At 47.9% G+C, this 20,229-nt stretch overlaps 1 protein-coding gene across 1 annotated transcript in view; it reads left to right on the top strand.

The window, feature by feature from the left end:
• Window positions 1–2,424: 2,424 nt before the first annotated feature.
• Window positions 2,425–20,229, top strand: part of ALDH1A3 (aldehyde dehydrogenase 1 family member A3) — a 57,172-nt gene continuing 39,367 nt past the window's right edge. The window contains exons 1-3 of the mRNA XM_006129200.4: window positions 2,425–2,625; window positions 7,546–7,650; window positions 17,005–17,145. Of these exons, the coding sequence (XP_006129262.2) occupies window positions 2,536–2,625; window positions 7,546–7,650; window positions 17,005–17,145 (336 nt within the window). The 5' untranslated portion in view covers window positions 2,425–2,535. The remainder of the gene's footprint in view (window positions 2,626–7,545; window positions 7,651–17,004; window positions 17,146–20,229) is intronic.

Genomic DNA, 20,229 nt, shown 5'->3' with positions numbered 1-20,229 from the left:
AGGACTACACTAGGAAACTAAACTAGTGGGGATTGGGCAGCTCACGATAGGTGGTGCTAATCTTAAGTAGGCATCATTCAGTTCTCCAGGCTGCTGCGTGCTTTTGAGAGGTCTGATAGTGAGTAACCTGAGGCTGACTCTCTGCTCTGTGCACTTGGCAACTGTCCCTGCATGGGCCAAATTGAAAAAAAGAATTTGTTAATGGGGTAATCACCCAGTCTTTGACTATGTGATTCAGCTCTGCAGCTGAGGACTGTTAAGAGATAGGAAGAGGAAAGGAGGAGGAGGAGGGCCAGGAAAGTGAGATCTATAGTCCTATGTGTAGGGAGAAGGTAAAAGCTGGATCGGGGAAGAGGACTTGTATGGTGTAAACTACACACATCTTGAGCAGTGTTCCCTGTAAATTGTGTGCTTGTGAGGCCTCTCAGGAGAGATGCCCAGCTGATTAGCGAGTGCCCACAGCTGGATTTTTTTGTTTCTACTGGTGGTGCACATTCACACATGCCTTGATGCACAGAAACAAATTATTCTGCACCTGGATGGAAAAAATCTGCGTAGGGATGGAAAAGATTAGAGGGAACGTTGCTCCTGAAAATGTTGCTCTGTCCCATATAGTGCCACTGAGATGACATGCATCTGACGAAGTGGGTCTTTGCCCACGAAAGCTTATGCTCCAACACTTTGGTTAGTCTATAAGGTGCCACAGGACTCCTCGCTGCTGAGACGACTTAGTTTCCTAGTGTAGACATGCCCTATTTTGAAATAACTAAAATCGATATAACTCCTGAAATAACAAAATCAAAATAGCATGCCCTCACTAAGAGGGAAGCTTTGAAATTAGTCTGAGGCAGGCTCCGTTAGTGTTGATATTCTACCTCAACTTAGCCCCAGGAAGCAGTGGGGAGTAATTAGTTCCAATTACTCTGGGGAGTAGTTATTTCAAACTAGTGGTACTGGAGCATCCATACTAACGTTAGTTATTTCAGAATTATTTTGGAATTAGCATTATTCCTTGAGGAAAGCAGAAGTATAGATTTTTGAAATAATGGGCTTGGTAATGTGGATGCTCTGCTTATTAATTCAACCTACGTGGGGGTGTAGACCAGGACGTAGAAATTAGTGAGTCTGCTCTACAGCCTGAGCTAAGAGCCATGTGACTTCTAGCTCATGCAGTAGAAACTCACACACTAAGCTCTGATGGTCCCAGATAGACCCCGAACACCTATGAACGGGATCCAATCTGTATTACAATAGCACACTGGATAAAGGGATGTAAAAAATGAATACAAATATTAACCATGTAACCAATATAATTTTTATTGGTTCCATGGTTAACTGCTCCCAGCGCTCCCAGCCCTGTGAAGAGTTTACCAGTGGGGGTAACTAATACGTATCTGCTTATCGGCTAACTGGTTAAACTCTTATCTCTCTCACTGGAAACAGAGCACTTTCTGGTGAACTTGGCGTGGTGCGCTCGAGGGCTGATTGTAGCAAGGCATTGAGGGTGTACAGCCCACACCCTCCTGTTTAAGATTTTAGTTTTGACTTAACCCAAACCATTTGTGCCTTTGTGTACTGAGCGAGCCTCCCTGGGCTGTGCAGTCACAGAGGTGCCCAAACTGGATCGTCAGGGTTTGAAATAGGAGCTCCACCAGGGCATTCTCCAGCACTCTCTGCCTTTCCTCCCTGGATCCCAGATGGATGTGCTCTGACTTGGGCTCTCTCTTTAGAGAGGTGTCTGCTCGCTCCTGGCATTTCAAGCCTTAAGACAGGATGGAGGAGTGGCGATGGCAGCTCACATGCTCTTGAGTTGGGAGGCCTGTAGTTGCTGGCCTGGCAATGTGGCCAAACCCTCGGGCTGCCCCAGTTGGGAGCACTTGGATGTGCTGTGTAAAGCTAAATAAATAAAACAGCCTAACCTAGCAGTGACCATCCATGGTGTGTAAGCGCCAGTCAATTGCCCACTGGCGTGGGCTCAGATCCCTTCCTCCCCAGGAGCACCTATGTGGGGGGAGAGAGAGGCACACTGCCCTGCAGCCCCCACCCGACCTGGAAGCTGCCCCAGCTCTCTGGTAGATGGGGCTCCACTTGTAACAGGGGTAGGTAGGATCCCCCCCTCCCAGAAGCCTAGAGTCACCCAGCTGGTGGGCTCTCCGCCAGGCCCATGGCCTGCATCTACCGCATGGCCCAGGCTGCTCTTGGTCCAATGCAAGTAGGTTAACTTTTTTAATCAAATAGGGCGCCCCCCCTTGTATCCCACGGGGCAGCCCTAACTGCTGTTGCAAGGCAGCACCCCCCCCCCCCCCGAGACCCTCACAATCAGCCTCATTGTTTGAGACCCGGGCCGCAGCTTGGCCCAGCTGCTGCTGCTGCAGCCCGGGCAGGCGCGGAGGAGAAGCCGCAGCCCGCGGTACCTGCGCTGAGCCGCGCCGGGGGCGGAGCGGGGCGGGGCGCGGCGCCGCCGGGCGCCCTTAAAGGCTGCGCCGCCCGGCTGTCAGCCGCAGAGGCTGGGCGGGCAGCGGGGCGGCTCTGGCCATGGCTGCGCTGAACGGGGCGGTGGAGAACGGGCAGGCGGACAAGCGGCTGCCCCGGCCGCTGAAGAACCTGGAGATCCAGCACACCAAGGTAAGCCGGGCCCCAAGCACTCCGCGCCGGGCTGGGGGTGCCCCAGGCGCCGGGGTGGGGGGGCTCCGCTTCTCCCGGAGCAGCCCCCCGGCGGAGGCTGGCTGGGTATGGTCGCCAAAAGTGGGGGGCAATGGTCCCTCGTGTGTTTCGTTCCCTGTGCGGAATAAATTTTGTTGCGTGCACGAATGTGCACCACCCAAGCAACAGGTGGTGCCCGCTGTGTATGGGCTCTGGGCGCTGGCTAATTAGCCGGGTGGCATTTGAATCTCTCCTGGGTGGCTGCCCAACCACTGGGCTTCCAAGGAACACTGTTGGGGGGGGGGGTGCCTGTTTGCAGCCCTCCCTGCAGCAGTTCCCAGTCAAACTGACTTGACAATCTTGTCAGTAAAGGTCTGTCCTAATTGTAAGCTGACTTGAAAATAATACAGTGCCAGTGCAGGATGAACCGGGGCCTGACCAAGCATAGCCTAAACCCATATTGAACACTAGGAGAGTTTTCTGTGTGCTCCAGGAACCTTTCAGGCAGGACGCTTATTTTTATACCGTTTTTGCACCTTTTATTGCATTATTACCGCAAGGCTATTCAAGAGTAAATGGGAAACTAGGTCATTTCCTCCTCAAAACCTGGGTTTGCTAAAACTTTGCTTGCTTTTTTTGTTATAATTCTTCTGTGTTGGGAGTCCCACTCCTACAGAAATGTGTGTGTTTGCCCTTCCCATTGTTGCAGAATACAGATGTCTGGTGCTTTTAAAAAGTTTCAGAGGGGTGACCGTGTTGATCTGTAACTTAAAACAACGAGTAGTCCTTTGGCATCTTAGAGACTAGCAAACATATATAGTATCATGAGCTTTTGTGGGTTAAAAACCACTTGACCAGATGAGCTGGGGTGGAAGTTTAACCATGAAAGCTCTTGATACTATATATTTTTGTTAGTCTCTAAGGTGCCACAGGACTACGTGTGTGTGAATTTTTGTGCGCGGGCGCTTTTAATTAACAGCAGGCTTTTTTAGTGTTTGCTGTTGATTTCAGTGTAATCCTTATTGATCATGCAGTGTTTTACTTTTTGTTGTTGTTGTTTTGTTAGCCTGATGTTCCCCACTCTGGCTCAGGGCTCTGTTTTATTTTAATAGACCAGAAGCTTATTTTGTGGTATTTTTAGCAAGTGGAGAAAGGTGTCACTCCTATGAGTGACACAAAAATGCATGTAACATAACTAAATTTGTCCTGCCAATGCAGACATGACAACTGCATCATGGAAATCAAGTGAAATTGATATTTGGGGTGTGTTCTCTCCCAAAGTTTTGGAATCCTAATGATGTAGCAATTTCTGCTACAAGCTGAAGTTATAATTTTCCTCTTCTGCACATTAGACCTGCTTCAGCACCAAATAAAGTTGCACGTGTGTATTCCTGAACTTGTACTACTTGATCACTCTGTTTTCCATAAGTTGGCTCTCGAAGAAAATGTTTTTTTTTTAAGTGTGTCATCCTGGGTCACTAACCGGATGATGCCGTGTTCCCAAATTAGTATGTTGGGCATACGAGAGTGGGTTTGTCAAAATACAGAGCACTTTTTGGAAACTACAGAGCCCTCTCCAGATATCTGGATAGAGTGAAGCTGTGAGGAGGGGTGTGTGGAGGGGGTGGGGAGAAAGCTTCCTTTAAAACATTTTCCCCTCTGTCGATTCAGTCCTACTCCCATTATAGTTACAGAGTAGGGGTTGCACTGGCTTCATTGATGGCAGGATCAGACCCTATATTTATGTTAAGGAAAAGGGAATTAGAAATCAATGCAGTAAGGTTCAGAGTGCTCTCCGCGTGTACTGGAGGAACTAGGAGTGAAGGATATTCAGCAACTTCTAGGGTTAGATCCACAATTGTTGGCCATGCTGCTCTCACCCCTCTCAAAATATCTGATTTTTACACTTGGGAAGCAGGGGGAGCTTAACATTAAATTTTAAATTAAAAATTAAATTAAAATTAAAGCTTCTAGTATCCTTGCTAAAGTCTGGACTTCCATGTAAAAACACAAAACCAAAAGTCCAGTCAATTCTTAGGCTATCAATAGAGCTTCCCTTTAAAACACTAAAGCCAAACCATTAAAATGTAAAACTTCCGAAGCCCTTGTTATCATTCCTGATTTTCCTGCTTCATTTTTGATATCCAAGAGCTCTGTTCATTGCTGGGTTCTAAGGTGCAGAGTTGAGTCCTTGAAGAAATCCGCAACTTTTGTAGGCAGTTCTGGTAGTTAACACCCTATACTTCATTCACTGGTATCCGAACACATTTGGGTTGGAAGGAGGGACTCTTCAGGTTTCATCTACGCTATTGGATCTTTGCTTTCTAATTTCATCTATGCAGCTGGGATAACCAGACTACTGGGGGTTTAGAATGTTTTAATTAATATCAAATTATTCTTGCTTCCTAAATAATATATGAAAGACATAATATAATTGTATATCCCAACTGTGAGAGGGCAAATAAAGCTGAGCCCCATCAATTTCTCACGTTGAATCCAGGTATGCAGCGAAGGAACCAAATGAAATTAGCCATTCATTAATAATTTGTCAGCAGATAAGACTTCTTCTTAAACCCACAACTTTCCTTATGGTTTTTTTTTTTTTAAAGTGCTTTCTGCTAACCTGGAACTTGCAACTTCTGCCGTTGATTTCAGAATGGCGTAATGTTTACTTTGGACATTATTTACTAACTTCGCTGGTGGTTGCGTGTGAGATGGCTGAGGAAGAATAGGCCCCGTAAAGATGTCTAGGCAGTCAAATAGACTGTCTCAAAAGTGGAAAAGGGCACTAATTAGAATACAAGTTCTGGATCGATGCTCAGATCATATACTCTGATAAGAAAAATTATGGGCAATATTAAGCTTAGAATGATGTCAAATGTACGTTGATCAGAGTACTCTGCAAACTGTATTGACTTGTCCCAGAAGTTTGCAGTGGTCTCCCAACAGCACCCATCCCTCTGTAAAGAGAAATCTTATTGTCCATTCTACTAGTTAATGATCTGGGGATATCATTTCAAAGCCAAATCTTGTATTGATGCCTTTAGGAAGCAAAGATCATTCACAAACGGTCTTTCCAATATATAACGTCCCTAGAGGTGAAGATGAAAGATTGAGCATATTGCTCGGTACAGTGCCAGTCCATGTGACGACTTGTGAAAGAGCCAAACTTTAGTTGTAGGAAGCTGAAAAGAATGTTGGCAATTCTGTTAGTCCTCTTTAGTCAACCATTCGCTGGAGTGATTTCCTCCTTTCGCCAGCTCCCTCATCCATAATAAATGCTAACGCATAGACGCAGCAAAATGGTGCCCCATTCATTAGCCGCTGTAAACATTCCATTGTAGTAACATGGGTGTCCCTCCGTAGCGCTCTCACGTTTGCAGTGAGATGTCCTTGAATTTGCCTTTGTCTTCTATAAACCTTCTCTCCCTTTTACTACTTTTTAAATGTTTGCGTCCAGAATGTTGGGATTGTAATTCAGAGCTTCAGGCTGCTTTAAACGTCCCATGCGGAGAATTCTCTTGCAAACTTCATTTCGGTATATTGTCTTACTGAGGATTGCAGTCCCGGTACCCCTGTCGCCTTCCCCCGCACAATTGAAAATCCAGGAGAGGTGGATCTAAAAACCAACTTTAAGATGCATATGCTTCTAGGAAGCATCTTCCAGTATGTGTGCCACACGCTTTGCAGGAGTATTCTGAGAAAAATATTAATTTCAATACTAATGTGAAGGAGTAATTATGCTTTGAAATGGGCGAGAAAAGAAACCATGCCCATTAAACTGGATGACATTTGGAGTGTGCAATAAGTGCAGGATTGACTGGGTTTGTAGGGGGGGGGGGTTTTGTGGGTTTTTTTTTTTCCATTGTAGGTCTGAATTCTAGCGTATGCCAGTACATCGCATTGGAAAAGTGAAACACTTTTGTTCAAATAAAGTGATGTACTAGCTTGCAAAGATTAACCAGGGCTCTTTATCTAAAGAACTGTGTTTAATCTCATTGTATTTACAAAGAATCATTGTTAAAAACATCATCAGATAATGCCAAGGTGGGTCAAAAGAGTGCAGCTGGGTGCTGAATCAATCCATGATACACTGGTGTCTATACAGAGTTCATATAAATATCACTATTTTAATCATTTTTAAAATCATTTCAGTGCATTTTTAGTTATGCACCGGAGAGACTCTCCACAGCAGCAAGAATCTTTGTCGTCTCTAAAAAGGCAATATTTTGAAAGGCTTAATGCTATTTTATTTGCAGAGGAGAATAAATTGCCATATCCATCAGACATAACGTGTCTGATGGATATTGACAAAGACAAAAGACTAGCAAAGTGCTAGGGTGTGTGTGAGTTCCTTGAGTGAGGTAGCATTGCAAGACGGGGTCCACGCTGCCCATTCACTGGCAGAAAACACTAATGGAGAAACCACTGGTGAGTAGCAGCGTATACCCTCATCCATGTTGGGTAAGGCTTTGAACAGAACAAGGAGCTATATGGCTTGAAGTATGCAGATTTCTCTTTGTGTCTGCCTGCTGTACCCAAGGAGATTGATTTGAAATAATCACTGGTTGTTTCAGAAGTCTGAATCACAAGTTACGTGGTGTGGACTTGATCCTGTGTTCTTTGGTCAATCACAACTGATTTTGCTGGACCTTCTTTGTATGAGTACTTCTTTTTGGCTTGGTTTGCCAGTTAAAATGGAAACAACGATTAATATCGGGGCCTAATTCTGCAAAGGTGCTAAATGCTCTTGACTCCTGTTGGCTTTGGTGGGTCTTCCAATCCTTGCAGGATCTGACCCATAGAGAGAGACACCTGAGGCTTCCCATGGTACATGCATGTTGACTATTTTTCTTTCTCTTTTTTTTTTTTTCTTCTTTCTTTCTTTTTGACCCCTGCTAGATATTTATTAACAACGAATGGCACGAATCCATGAGTGGCAAGAAGTTTCCCACCTACAATCCCTCCACGGTTGAGAAAATCTGCGATGTAGAGGAAGGCGATAAGGTAAGTTTCTCGGAGGAAAACATACTCGGTACATTTTTTTTCCCCCCCTATAAAATTTGGTTAGTTGAGTTTCTCGGAGGAAAACATACTCGGTACATTTTTTTTTTTCCCCCTATAAAATTTGGTTAGTTGTTAAAAGCTTGTGGAAGCTAAACATTGTGGCATATTTGTTCAAACGGATTCGAGAGAAGAGGATCAGTTACGTCCCATGCCAATAGAATCCTATGAGCTGCTGCTTTACTTGCGATGGTGATTGCTGTAATGGAATCCTCAGTGATATCAAGTATTGCTTATCAGATTTAAGGTTTAGAAATAAGGATTAAACTATTATTTGCCCTATACAGCCCTTCCGCCCCCCCCCCTTCCCCCACTTATTTGATGTAATTCAGGCCCCGAGCTTGCAAATGCTTATTCACCTGCTTAGCTTTACACATGCGAGCAGGCTCAGTGATTTCACAGGCTTTACTCACCTGTGTAAAATGGTGCGTGTGTGTGTGCGCGCGTGCATGTGCAGGGTTGGGGACAGAGCTCAAGACCAAAGTAGGAATGTGTGGGTCTGTGGTTTTTAAAGATCCTCTTCGGGAAACTTCTTGAGACTGAACCTCCTTGAAGTCTGGTCTCTTCTCCGTGGAGGTGCATTAGTCCCATTGACGGGCGTTGATCAGTCAAACCAAAGGATGAGTGGGAGCCCTCAACATTGAGTATTAGGGTTGGTATTAAGAACTTCATAGTGCATGCCTTGGGCGCACAAAGCTCAGATTGGAGTCCGTGGCGCTAGCCGGGCTGCTATCCACCCATGCCACAACTCCCCGCAAACATCGTTCTTGTGGAGATGCTGTCGGGAGAAGGACAGGTCCAAGAGTTTGCCTCTTCCATCGGAAGGCTGGTTCCGTGCTCCCCTGTCCATTGTTAGTGGTGGGGTCTCGCCCTCATGTGGTGGAACGAGGTCCCCTCCTTAGTAACAGTGGGACAGGGAACATTTTAAGCACAGTGAGGATCATCCCTTCTATGGTCAAGTTACGTCCAACAGCTCTAGAACAGGGAAACGGAAGGGCCAGAGGTTCTCTGTGGGAAGAATGCCCCTCCCCATCCCATTGGCGTCCCTATGGGTTATGATGCTGTTTTTAGGGTTGGCTCTTCTGCAATCCAAAACCCCAGGAAAGCCCATCAAACTGGACAGCTGGGACAGTGTACTGAGCACCCTCCCGGATGTGCCAGACAGCTACATCAAAAAAATAATCCTGTGAAAACCTGATCAGATGCCTACCCTGGCTATCGATAACAATGGGGTGCGGTCTCTGACTATGGGAGAAGGCAAGTCTGGGTCACGGTGCAGGCTCACAACTTGCTTAATGCTGCCACATCCAAGGAGAAGGACCCCTCAGAATAAGGAGTAGCCTCCATGGCTGCAACGTCCATGGCCAGGAGACTGGGGAGGCAGTTGTAAAGTGGCTAGATAATTCTGTGGGATTACGTGTACTTGGAGATTCAGTTTTTATATAGCATGTCGTTTGCATCGAATTATAATTACTCCATATAAATGGAGGGGTGAGGCTAATTCTGATGTAATTTTATTTTACTAGGCAGAAACCCTGGCTCCGCTACAGTTACATGAGCTACGTGCCTCTCAAGCAGTTACAAAGCCGTTGCGTGGGTATTTCAGGCCTGCTTTTCATGCCTCTGTTGAAAGAAAACTGTGGAGCAAAACCAAAAAAGCAACTTACTTTCTCCCCTTGATTTTTCCTGTTTCGTTTATGGGACTGTCGTGGGAAAACTTCCTTCCCTGGGCGCGCACGCTCGCTCTCAACTCTGGCCTCTAGGGATCAAGCTGTGGAAGTTCGGCGGGGTTCTGTGGGAATCAGGCATGCAGGCTAATCTCTGTGCGGCTGGGGCAAATCTTCTGGCCACAGAGGCTAGGTCTACCCTGCAGTATAGAAGATCTGGGGCTGGCCTGGGTCAGTGGGTTTGGGATGTGCATATTGCAGCATAGATCTTTGGACTAAGGCTGCAACCCAGTCTCAGAGACCGTCCCCCATGAGGGGGTCTTAGAGCTCCTCCGGTGCAGCCTGAGCCCAAAGGTCTACATTGCAATGTTCAGCCCCACAGCCAGAGTGAATTGCTCCATGCTCTGAAACTCACTGCCGTGGGGTTTTAGTGTCGTTTAGATGTACCCAGAGAGTCTCTCCTTGCATGCTTAAATCCTACCTGCAGACACTCCTGCTGTATGTGTGGGGAGGGAGGCGTTGGGCTAGGCTGGGGCCAGGTTTGTTTAAAAAACGTGTGTTTGAGGCCCTAACCTGGGTGTATTCGCCTGAGTTTTACTTCGTAAGATTGGGTCTGTTAGCGCCTGAAAACAACACTTGGGGACTGGTGGCTGCAAATCCACATGATCTGGAGCCACAGAGACGTGTGTACATGGAACCCCTGGAGAAGAACGCAGCCCCAGTTTAATTCCCCCCCACCCCAGATCTCTGGGCGTTCCATACAGACAGACTTCGATTCCTTACTGCCGACCGCTACAGAGCTGTGCTCTGTGGCATTCCTGGTAGGGCAGCTACACAAAGCAAGAGCTACGTAGTGGCGCTGGCCAGAACTCTTGGAGGGGCTGAAGTCGCCAGCGCTGCCACTGCAGAAGCGGCTTATGCGGCCGCAGCTCACCTGACTCTAGATCGTGGGGGCTGGATTCCTTCCCCCTTCCCCTCAGCGTGAGTCCCCCCACAAGATGCCTGTGTGCTGAGGCTGAATTTGGCCACTAATAATTTGGTGATGACAGTTGGCTTTGGGGCTGTAACAGGGCCAACTTATTAGCCTGGGAGTAAAGGTTTTGTTTTTCTTCAGTTAGAAAATTAAAATGGAATTGTTTGCAGGGGCTTGTCAGAGGAAAGGGAATAGAGGGAGATCTTGGGTGGGAGAGAGAGCTGGCAGTGAGACTCGGCCAGTGATAACGCCAGCATACAAATAAGGGCCGAGTGTTAATGTCTGTTGGGTTGAGACCAGGCATGGGAATAACGAGTCTGACTAATGTACAGGGCAGCTGCATTACTGTGCCGCATGCAGGGCTGTTACCCACCCTACCGGCTCCGGAGCTCAGCATCCAGACATGGCAGATCAGCTCCGTGTAAAGCACGCGACCTGTCCCCAGTGCCATCGCAGAAAACGTTCTTCGTGTTTCCCTGTGGTTGAAATTAACTCGTGTGCCAAGCGCTGACGCGGGGGCGTCGGCTTTGCTTTGTCTTTCTGCGCATGGCAGAGTCCCACCCTGGAGTGGAAAATCCGCAGGGTTGGGTACTGGCTCGAGGCATCCGTGCCGTTCCAGAGGAGCCCGCCTTGTGATGAAGTGTTGGAAGGGTGTCCGTTGCCATCCATGCCACCCACCCTTGTGTTTGAGGGATGGTTTGAGGTTAGGCGCAGTTACAGACTGGGCTGCTTACTACCGGCCACGCTGGTGATGCCGCCTATAGGAAGGTGGCCTGACGTTGCCCATTGTAACCCCTCCACCCTCTGTGTTCAGTTTCTTGTAACTTTGCCCGGTGTTAACTGCTTGGGCCGAAGCTTTCCATGATGAATGTCTGCCTCAGTCTGAACGTTTTTGGAATGTTTCATAAATGGTTGACTCATTTCCCCTGGAAGAGAGCGGGGAGGGGAGAACGCGTTGTTCACACAATTCGCACAGCCGCTTCATTGCGACGCTCTAGCGCCTTCATGATTTGGCACTTGGCGGCGGGCTCAGGCAGGTGCTTGTTGCTGGGCCAATGGAGATCTCGCTCAAGTTTGACTGAAGCATTCACAGACGGATTCGTCTGTGTGGACATGCTCAGTCGAGACTTATCCGAGTTTGGCAGCTTGGAGAGTCTGCCTCCACTAGGCATGTTCTGTCCCCTCTCAGGAACTACATCCGTCACATACAATCCAGAGTGTGTGTGTGCTCCCCTCACACATCCTAGAGCTGCCCAGGGCTTTCCTTGCCGTAGCTCCTCTGGATTCGGGAACGAAGAGTCAGGAGACAGTCGTCTTATGGACTCGATGCTCCACCTGCTGGTGCCCTAGCAGCGAGAAGGGGGAAGAGGCCTGGTTCCAATGCAGAGATGAGGAGCTGGACCTTTGAGTTAGAGTATTTACAGAAGAGGTGAAGAAGGGATCAGACTGGACAGAACCATAAAGGTCCCGTGGGGACGAAAATAGTTTTATGATCTAGTTGGAGACTGTATCACTGCTGCATACACACAAGGGGGCTGCATTAAGGCTTCAGGAAATGTTTAAGTCTGACATTGCCTGACCTTTTAGCATTTGACTCGGCCCACTGTGTGCGCGATACTAAATAAATCCCACACCGATTGAAACGGAGTTGTTAGGTCTTGTGCGTCCCTCCTTTTTGTCTTTTGCACCTTGACAGCTATGATGCTGTCCTTCTGTCACGCACAGTGCCAGTGGAGTGTGACATCTGTGCAGGACCGGATTTGGGGGGGGGGGGGCTAGCCAGGCAGTTGCCCGGAGTGCCAAACTATGAGGGGCGCCTGATGGCAGCTGTAAGGGGCACGCAGCACCCCTTATAGCTGCCATCAGGCGCCGCCCGCCCAGCTCCTGCAGGGGCCGCGTTAACCAGAGCGGGGGCCGCGTTAACCCCTGCAACGCCGGCCAGCAGCGCCCTTCCTCCCGTGGCCGCGGGGCCCCGCATGGCCAGGCTCGGCCCACCCTGTGTGGCCCTGGGCCACGCGCCAGCAGCAATAGCGGGGCTGGGCCGGGCACGTGCGTCCTGCCACTGCCAGCTCCGCGCGCCCTCCCCTATGCGCCGGTGGGGCCGCACATATGCCCTCCCCCAACCCAGGGCACAATTAAACTGTCTGCCTGGGGCGCCGGAATGGCTCGGTCCGGCCCTGCACCTGTGCACTGTAACGCACTGTTCCGAGTCCCATCCTTTCATGCTTGGTCACCATGGGGCGGGGGATTAAGAAGGGAATTTCAGCCTGTCAGGGCTGTTCCCCACTCTGGCACTCCGAGGGCAGAAGGTGGGGGCCTGCAAGAGACCTTAAATACCTTGCTTCTATAGGCTCTGCTTACAAAAGCTCTCCAGAATCACAGATGCCTTGGCTCTGTGGAAGGAAAAAACCCCAAAAGCTGCCATCAAGTGATTTAACCCTGGGAGAAGAAAAAACAGGAGGGGACACATGAATTCCTTCTCCAAGCTCTTCCCCCCCCCCCCCCCCCAAAGAAAGCATGAAAAAAGAAAGGAAAAACAAGCTGCAGTCTCTGGTAGCTGACCGCTCAGTCTTAGGCAGGCAGACATACACAGACACCCCCTGTTACTTTCTAGGACACAAGGATCAAATCATTGCCTTAAAAAGTTGATTTTATTGACAAAAGATGTACTTGATAAAGCATACTTGGTTGCTAGGTGTTATATAGCAACTGAGTAAAACAGATTAAAACACAGAGAATCTCTGGGGACAGCTCTTAGATAGTGGATGATGGAGGGAAGGCCTGGGATTCACACACACAAGTTTAAACCAGTCAAAATAAAGAAAAATACTGTTTTCCCTCTACTCATGATCCATGCTGATCCATACTTTAAGGCCTAGTTCACTCCCATGTCCAATATTTCTTATAGGCATGGTAATTCTGATTACTGCATCTGCTCCCTCCAGCCCTTACCTTGTCTCGCGTTGTGTGATTCTAAGTTATCTAAATACAATTCAAATTTCAGCGCTGTATTCCCATTGGTTCTTCTGGGCCCCAGCCAACACCTTTGCTAGCTACCTGAGTTTAGCCCCTGTGTCACCAGGTGCTGACCAGCACTCCTCCTATCCATCACACAGCCTTACCTAAGGATTTCCTTGCTTGTGCTGGTTTGACTGCAGATGCTTAAAGGTGAGAGGTAGCTGAGTTTGTTATGTGCACGTTATATGGCGTTTCTATGGAGGTATTTTGGGGAAATTCTTCTGCTTGCACAAATAATGACTCTGTAGAACACCAAACCACATATGGTATCGGGGAGTGTAGTGAGCAGGAATGAGCACAGCTAACCACAGAGTCGCCCGCATGCCCAGTTTTGGAAAACAATAATGGTCCCTAGTAATGCTGTGCTCTGTAAGATTGCTCCTAGCGTGACTTCTGGAAATGGCTGGATTGTTAGTAATGATGATGATCTCAGTGGAAAATTGTGAAGCCGGTGAGGGCTAAGTCACTTGTTTTGTGATGCTAAGGCATAGGATAGTTGGCACAGGAAGGGGGCTGACAGCAAGGGGTTTAGTAACAGTATTGAGTAACAGTCTGATTTCATATCCATTTGCCTTTCTCTCCTACCTGTGAGTGCAGTGTGTAAATAGCCAGGATCTGTTCTGAATTAGCCCTTGCCTCTTGTATTTTGTGCATTGGTCCTTTCTGCTGGCTGATGCAAATATACATTTGGGTCTAGACTGTGGTTTTAAGCACTACCCCAGTGAATCATAGAATCATAGGGTTGGAAGGGACCTCAGGAGGTCATTGAGTCCAGCCCCCTCATCAAAGCAGCGCCAATACCAACTAAATCATCTTCGCCAGGGCTTTGTCAAGCCTGGACTTAAACACCGCCAGGGATGGAGAGTCTACCCCCTCCCTAGGTAACCCATTCTAGTGCTTCCCCACCCTCTTAGTGAAATAGTTTTTCCTAATATCCAACGTAGACCTCTCCCACCACAACTTGAGACCATTGCTCCTTGTTCTGTCATCACTGGGAACAGCCTTTCTCCATCTTCTTTGGAACCCCCCTTCAGGAAGCTGATATCAAATCCCACCCCCACCCTTGTCTCAGGCTAAACAAGTCCAAATTCCTCAGCGTCTCCCCATCAGTCAAGTGCTTCAGTCCCCTAATCATTTTTGCTACCCTTGCTGGACTTTCTCCAATATGTCCACATCCTTTTTTGGTGAGTGAGTGTGAGAGAGAACTGGATGCAAAACTCCAGATGTGGCCTCACCAGAGCCGAATAAAGGGGAATAATCACTTCCCTAGATCTGCTGGCAACGCTCCTCCTAATAAGAACAGCCGTACTGGGTCAGACCAAAGGTCCTTCTAGCCCAGTATCCTGTCTGCTGACAGTGGCCAGCACCAGGTGCCCCAGAGCGGGTGGACCGAAGACAATGATCAAGCGATTTGTCTCCTGCCATCTCTCTCCAGCCTCTGACAAACAAAGGCCAAGGACACCATTGTATCCCCTGGCTAATAGCCTTTTATGGACCTAACCTCCATGAAATTATCTAGTTTCTCTTTAAACTCTGTTATAGTCCTAGCCTTCACAGCCTCCTCTGGCAAGGAGTTCCACAGGTTGACTACACGCTGTGTGAAGAAGAACTTTCTTTTATTAGTTTTAAACCTGCTACCCATTAATTTCATTTGGTGACCTCTAGTTCTTCTATTTAGGGAACTAATAAATAACTTTTCTTTATCGGCCCTCTCCACACCACTCATGATTTTATATACCTCTATCATATCCCCCCTCAGTCTCCTCTTTTCTAAACTGAAAAGTCCCAGTCGCTTTAACCTCTCCTCATATGGGACCTGTTCCAAACCCCTAATCATTTTAGTTGCCCTTTTCTGAACCCTTTCCAAGGCCAAAATATCTTTTTTGAGGTGAGGAGACCACATCTGTACACAGTATTCAAGATGTGGGCGTACCATAGTTTTATACAGGGGCAGTAAGATATTCTGGGTCTTATTTTCTATCCCTTTCTTAATAATTTCTTAATGCACCCTCATCTACCGTTAGCCTTCTTGGCAACAAAGGCACACTGTTGATACATCAGTGGTAGCTGATGGAGCATCACTCCTCAATCAGTGTGACTAGGGTGTGACTGTGGGGAGGGAACCAACCCGCAGTGATTGCTATCCCAGCAAGATGCAGCATTCTGGGTTCTACATGCTCCTGGAACTTGACTCAGTTCCCATTGAAGCCAATGGAAACCGTCCCATTGACATCAGTAGGAACTGGATGGGGCTGCAGGTGTGCCTGGGTTGTGTGATCACAAGCCTGCCTGTGGCACAAGTGTGCAAGAGTAGAGGGAAAGCGCTTTGCCGTGCACGTCTGCCCTCCCGCGTGTGCACTCTCCCAAGGCAAGAGGCAGTCCGTGTGACTTGGTTTCCCCACAGGCCTGGCCAGCATGAACATAGTGCTGCCTTGTGTCATCTTGGCTAATTGTTTTCCATATCCCAATAAGCACCACAGTTTTTTACATGTTCAAACCTGACACCTTCATTATATTGTGTCCTTCCTGATGTACCATTAAAACATTTCTGAGGCATGGTTTGTCAATCCTAAGTTCAGCATGAAATTGGGGACTTCTAAGAAGTGGGAAGGCCGGCCATGGTTGAAACCAAGTGAATTGATTCAGATTAGAGCGACTGGGACACGACTGGACCCAGTGTAACCTGTGTGAATTCAGGGTAGGAGCCAGCTGGTAATTCCAGAACCCTGCTAATGCCTCCACCCAGCTACTGTGTGCATTCGTGCTGACACCCTCTGCTCCCACATATTGCTTGCCATATGTCATGTCAGTCTCACAGACACTTACCATAATTAGGGAGCTACAAATAGCCTGGGATAACTAAGATGACTGGGTGGTCTTGGCCTATGCATGGCTGGAAATTTACTTCAGTGGAGCTATGCTGGTTTACATAATCTGAAGGTTCGGGCCATCGCATTGAGCAAAAAAACGCTAACAGCCCTACCCAAAAGGGGACATGTGGTTCTTCCACAAATATTGTTGAGGAGCTAAGTGAATTTGTGTTGTGTGAGTTAACTGCTTTAACACATTTGATTGTGGGTTCCCAAAGGAAAACTGGAATTGTTCAGTGGGGTCTGTGAGCTATAATTATTCCCTTGACTAAAACCATAATAGTCGTACTTTGAGTAGATCTGTCTTGCAACTTTGTGTTACAAATATTGATCCATTTTTAGATTTAGCTTGTGAATACACCAGTCTCAGTCCCCTTTCTCTCACCCCTTCCCTGAAAAGTATTGCTCATTCTCCACTAGGAGCTGGACTGGGCATAATTTTCACTGTTGCCAACAAAGTATTTAGATAAGAAAATATAAGGGCTTGAATATTGTTGTTTATCCTGCCAGTGAAGCCTGGTCCAGTTCCATAAACCTCACAGTTTACCCTGAGAGATCTTATTGACTCTACAAAATTTGAATGTAAGTTCCTACTTGAAGCCACTTGGAACCTTGCAAGATCCTGACCTATGTTCAGCAGCAAAACAGGAGATTCTCTTGGCAGATAAATATTACAGTGGCCAGGCTCTGCAGGACACCGCATAGCAAGCCACCTGCAACTTGTCTCTTTCTGACCCGACTGTTTTGTGTGTGTGTTTGGTTGCTTTAGCCTGACATCGATAAAGCCGTGGAGGCAGCGAAAGCAGCATTCCAGAGGGGATCTCTCTGGAGACAAATGGACGCTTTAAGCCGAGGAAGGCTCCTGCACAAACTAGCTGATCTCATCGAGCGAGACCGAACCATTTTGGCGGTAAGTATCATGTGGTGGGGGAGCAATAATGGAGACCGACTCCTTAGTTCTGTCCTCTGGTTACACTGGAGAGCTGGGGCTGGTGGTTGCTTGTGTTTATTGCCAATCCCCTCTGTAAGGAGACTTGTTTCCCAAGGTCCCACCGTGCTTGAGTGACATTTGAGCAGAGGGACTCTTGAGAGCGATGTTTAAAGGTAACTCTGCCTCCTTAAAGGGAAAAGCTCCAAGTCCCTCGCTCTTTTCAGTGCTTTGGATGAGGCCACCCTGGACCTTAGCATTGCAAGTGCAGCCTCCCCCCTTCAGACTTGAATAGTGCCCCCGGCATGTCCATCCACCATGTGAGGGTAACGCCCCTGGTTGACGGCTGACTTAGAAAAGCTGCCGCTCCTCCCACCGTTTGATCTCCCTGTCCCACGCAATGGGAGGGGAGGAAGCTTTTCCAGGCCAATGGGCTTGTCAGGAAACAGCAGCAGCAGAGCCGTGCCCTCTTAACTGGCTTCTTTTTGCTGTTGGATGGGTTGTTTATCCTCCCCTGGCCTCCCCCTCAGGTTTTGTCCACTTGATGAAATACGGTTGACAACTGTCTAGCTTGCCTCTTCCAGCGTGGAGGGCGGGGGAGTAAAGGAGGCTCAACGTTTAATACTCGTTTATACGTCTAGGTGTTCGGTGGGAAGGGGATTGCACTCACCTCTTGCAAGGCCCCCTGGCCAAGTGTGTGTACCCCCCCCTCGGTTTATGGAGACTCTCTTTGGTGACTCTGCCCTCTAGCTGAGTTACACACAGTCTGTGTGTGCACAATAAAACCACCCCTTCCGGGGTATCCATCCTAGAACTGGAAGAGACTCAGGAGGTCATCCAGTCCAACCCCCTGCCCAAAGCAGAACCAACCCCGACTGAATCATCACAGCCAGTGTTTGTCAAGCCGGGACTTAAAAACCTCGAGGGATGGAGATTCCACCCCCTCCTTAGGTAACCCATCCCAGTGCTTCACCCCCCTCCGAGTGAAGAAGTTTTTCCTGCTATCCAACCTTGACCTCCCCCGGCCTGTAACTTGAGACCGTGGCTCCTGCTCACCGGAGAACAGCCTCTTGCCATCCTCTTTGGAACCTCCCTTCAGGAAGTTGAAGGCTGCTCTCAAGCCAACACGGCCTCTCAGTGCCCTCTTCAGTGTCTCTCAGTTTGTTCCCACCCTGGGACAGAGCAGTGCCCCCTGGACGTCCTCCCTGAAGGTAACATTTTTGCCATCCTAGGGCCCTTCTTGTTGCAGCCCTTTGGTTGGGTCACTAGAGTCCAAATCCTCCCCACTCCCCCTTTCAAGATCCAGGCCACTTCCCCTGAAGCTAATGGGAAGGCTGAGGGGCACTAGATCCCACACTCTTCTCCAGCCTGCAGGCTAGGGACCCTGTAGATAGCAGCTGTCTGCTATGCCTGATCTGCTGCTGCTCTGATTCCCTGGGATGCTTCCTCACAGCCCTGTGCTGTCTTTGCTGTGAGCTCCCCGTACTAAGCTGTCCGTGGCACGGCTACTCTTCCTACTAGCCACTCCTTGAGATCCACACAACAACTAACTGCTGCTTGGTTCTGCATTGCCTTTATATGGCTTTCCTGGCCCCTGATTGGCTGCTTCCCCTGCAGCCACTCTAGCCTGCTTGGATGACCTCTCTACTGCCTTTTTTTTCTGGGATGGGCTGTGGCAACAGTTCAGTAGTCCATCCCAATTCAGTAAAGCACAGAAGAACATATGTGACGCTTTAGACATGTGTTTCAGTGACTGACTTCAATAGGGCAGCTGGCTTGTTTAGGTGATGCTGGACCAAACTGAGGCCCATGTGAGTAAAAGCTGGGCCAGCAGGGCCTTCGTCTACATGACGAATTAATGGGAAGTGGTGGGCCCCATTCATCCTTGGCTTAACTGCACTGATGCTGGGATGAATTCAAATCCCTGATTTGAGAGACTTTTGAGGTCATACGTCTGGGAAGTCAATGTCATGTATTCATACAGTGATCACACCCTTACTTGAAGTTAACATTGTCCTTACCTGTTTTGTGGGGTGCTAAATATTTTCCTAAAAAGTCCTACCGCAAATATCCCCCACTCTGTCTACAATTAGCAGGCAAAGACTGTTGGCTAAGGCTAAATGGTTCTATTATCCTTACCTTAAATAAGAAACTGTGTCTGTGGAATTCAATGGAAGAAACATCTGAAGAGAACAGCAAAAACAAAATTGTTCCCCATTCTGTATATTGGCAAAGGATGAGCTAAATAGGTCTGTGACTTGGGTCGACTTCTGTTCATTAGAACATCACAGAGGGCCAGTAACAATGGCAATAGGAAAACAGGACTGTCATTTTGCAGTAAACCACATCACACAGATTGTCGATGGGATTTAACTTCTTTATAGGAATTGAAATAAGTGGGAGAAAGATTTGTGACTAGTTTGAAATCTTCATTCACATCTATCTGTGCCCCTGGCTCTTTATAAAAATTATTCCACTGCGACTTAACTGCCCACAGAACCAATTCACCTGAATTGTGTGTTGCAACTCCGCCTCTTCCTTTCCCTAGAGAGATCAGCTGTACACTTGTGCATCTGCTCTGGAGAGATTTGTATGCCACCCAGCTGATTAGAAGTGCACCCACTGCTAGCTTGTGTGTTTTGTTTATATTGGTGGTGCACATTCACACATGCCTCAGTGCACGTAAAATTATTCCTCACACAAATGGGGAAGAAAATCCCCGCATTGGTAGAAAAGATTAGAGGGAATATTGATCCTTCTTCTCCCTGATACAGGGGTAGTTTATGCTAATCTTTTTGATGGTTGGGCAAGCTGGGACCAGGAGGAAAGACACCAGCTCAGTCATACGTGACAATTGTCAAAAATTAACTTTGGGCCTAAGACACACAGTTCTGGATTGGGTTTTGCCAGACTTTGCAGTGTTTTGGTCTCAGTAGCCAACAAAAGATTTTTTTTTAAGTTGTCCTTGTGGCACCTTTTCTTTCTGATGGGCAAAATTTTTCGGCTTGTTTTGAACTCTCGGTATCAAGAATGTCATGACTGGTCTTGTTTTTGCCAGAGGATTTG

The sequence above is a fragment of the Pelodiscus sinensis genome, chromosome 14 (assembly GCF_049634645.1).
Source record: "Pelodiscus sinensis isolate JC-2024 chromosome 14, ASM4963464v1, whole genome shotgun sequence".
In the NCBI taxonomy this organism is placed as follows: Eukaryota; Metazoa; Chordata; order Testudines; family Trionychidae; genus Pelodiscus; species Pelodiscus sinensis.
Note: the sequence above shows the minus strand (reverse complement) of the source record. Positions and strands in the feature narration are given on the sequence as shown.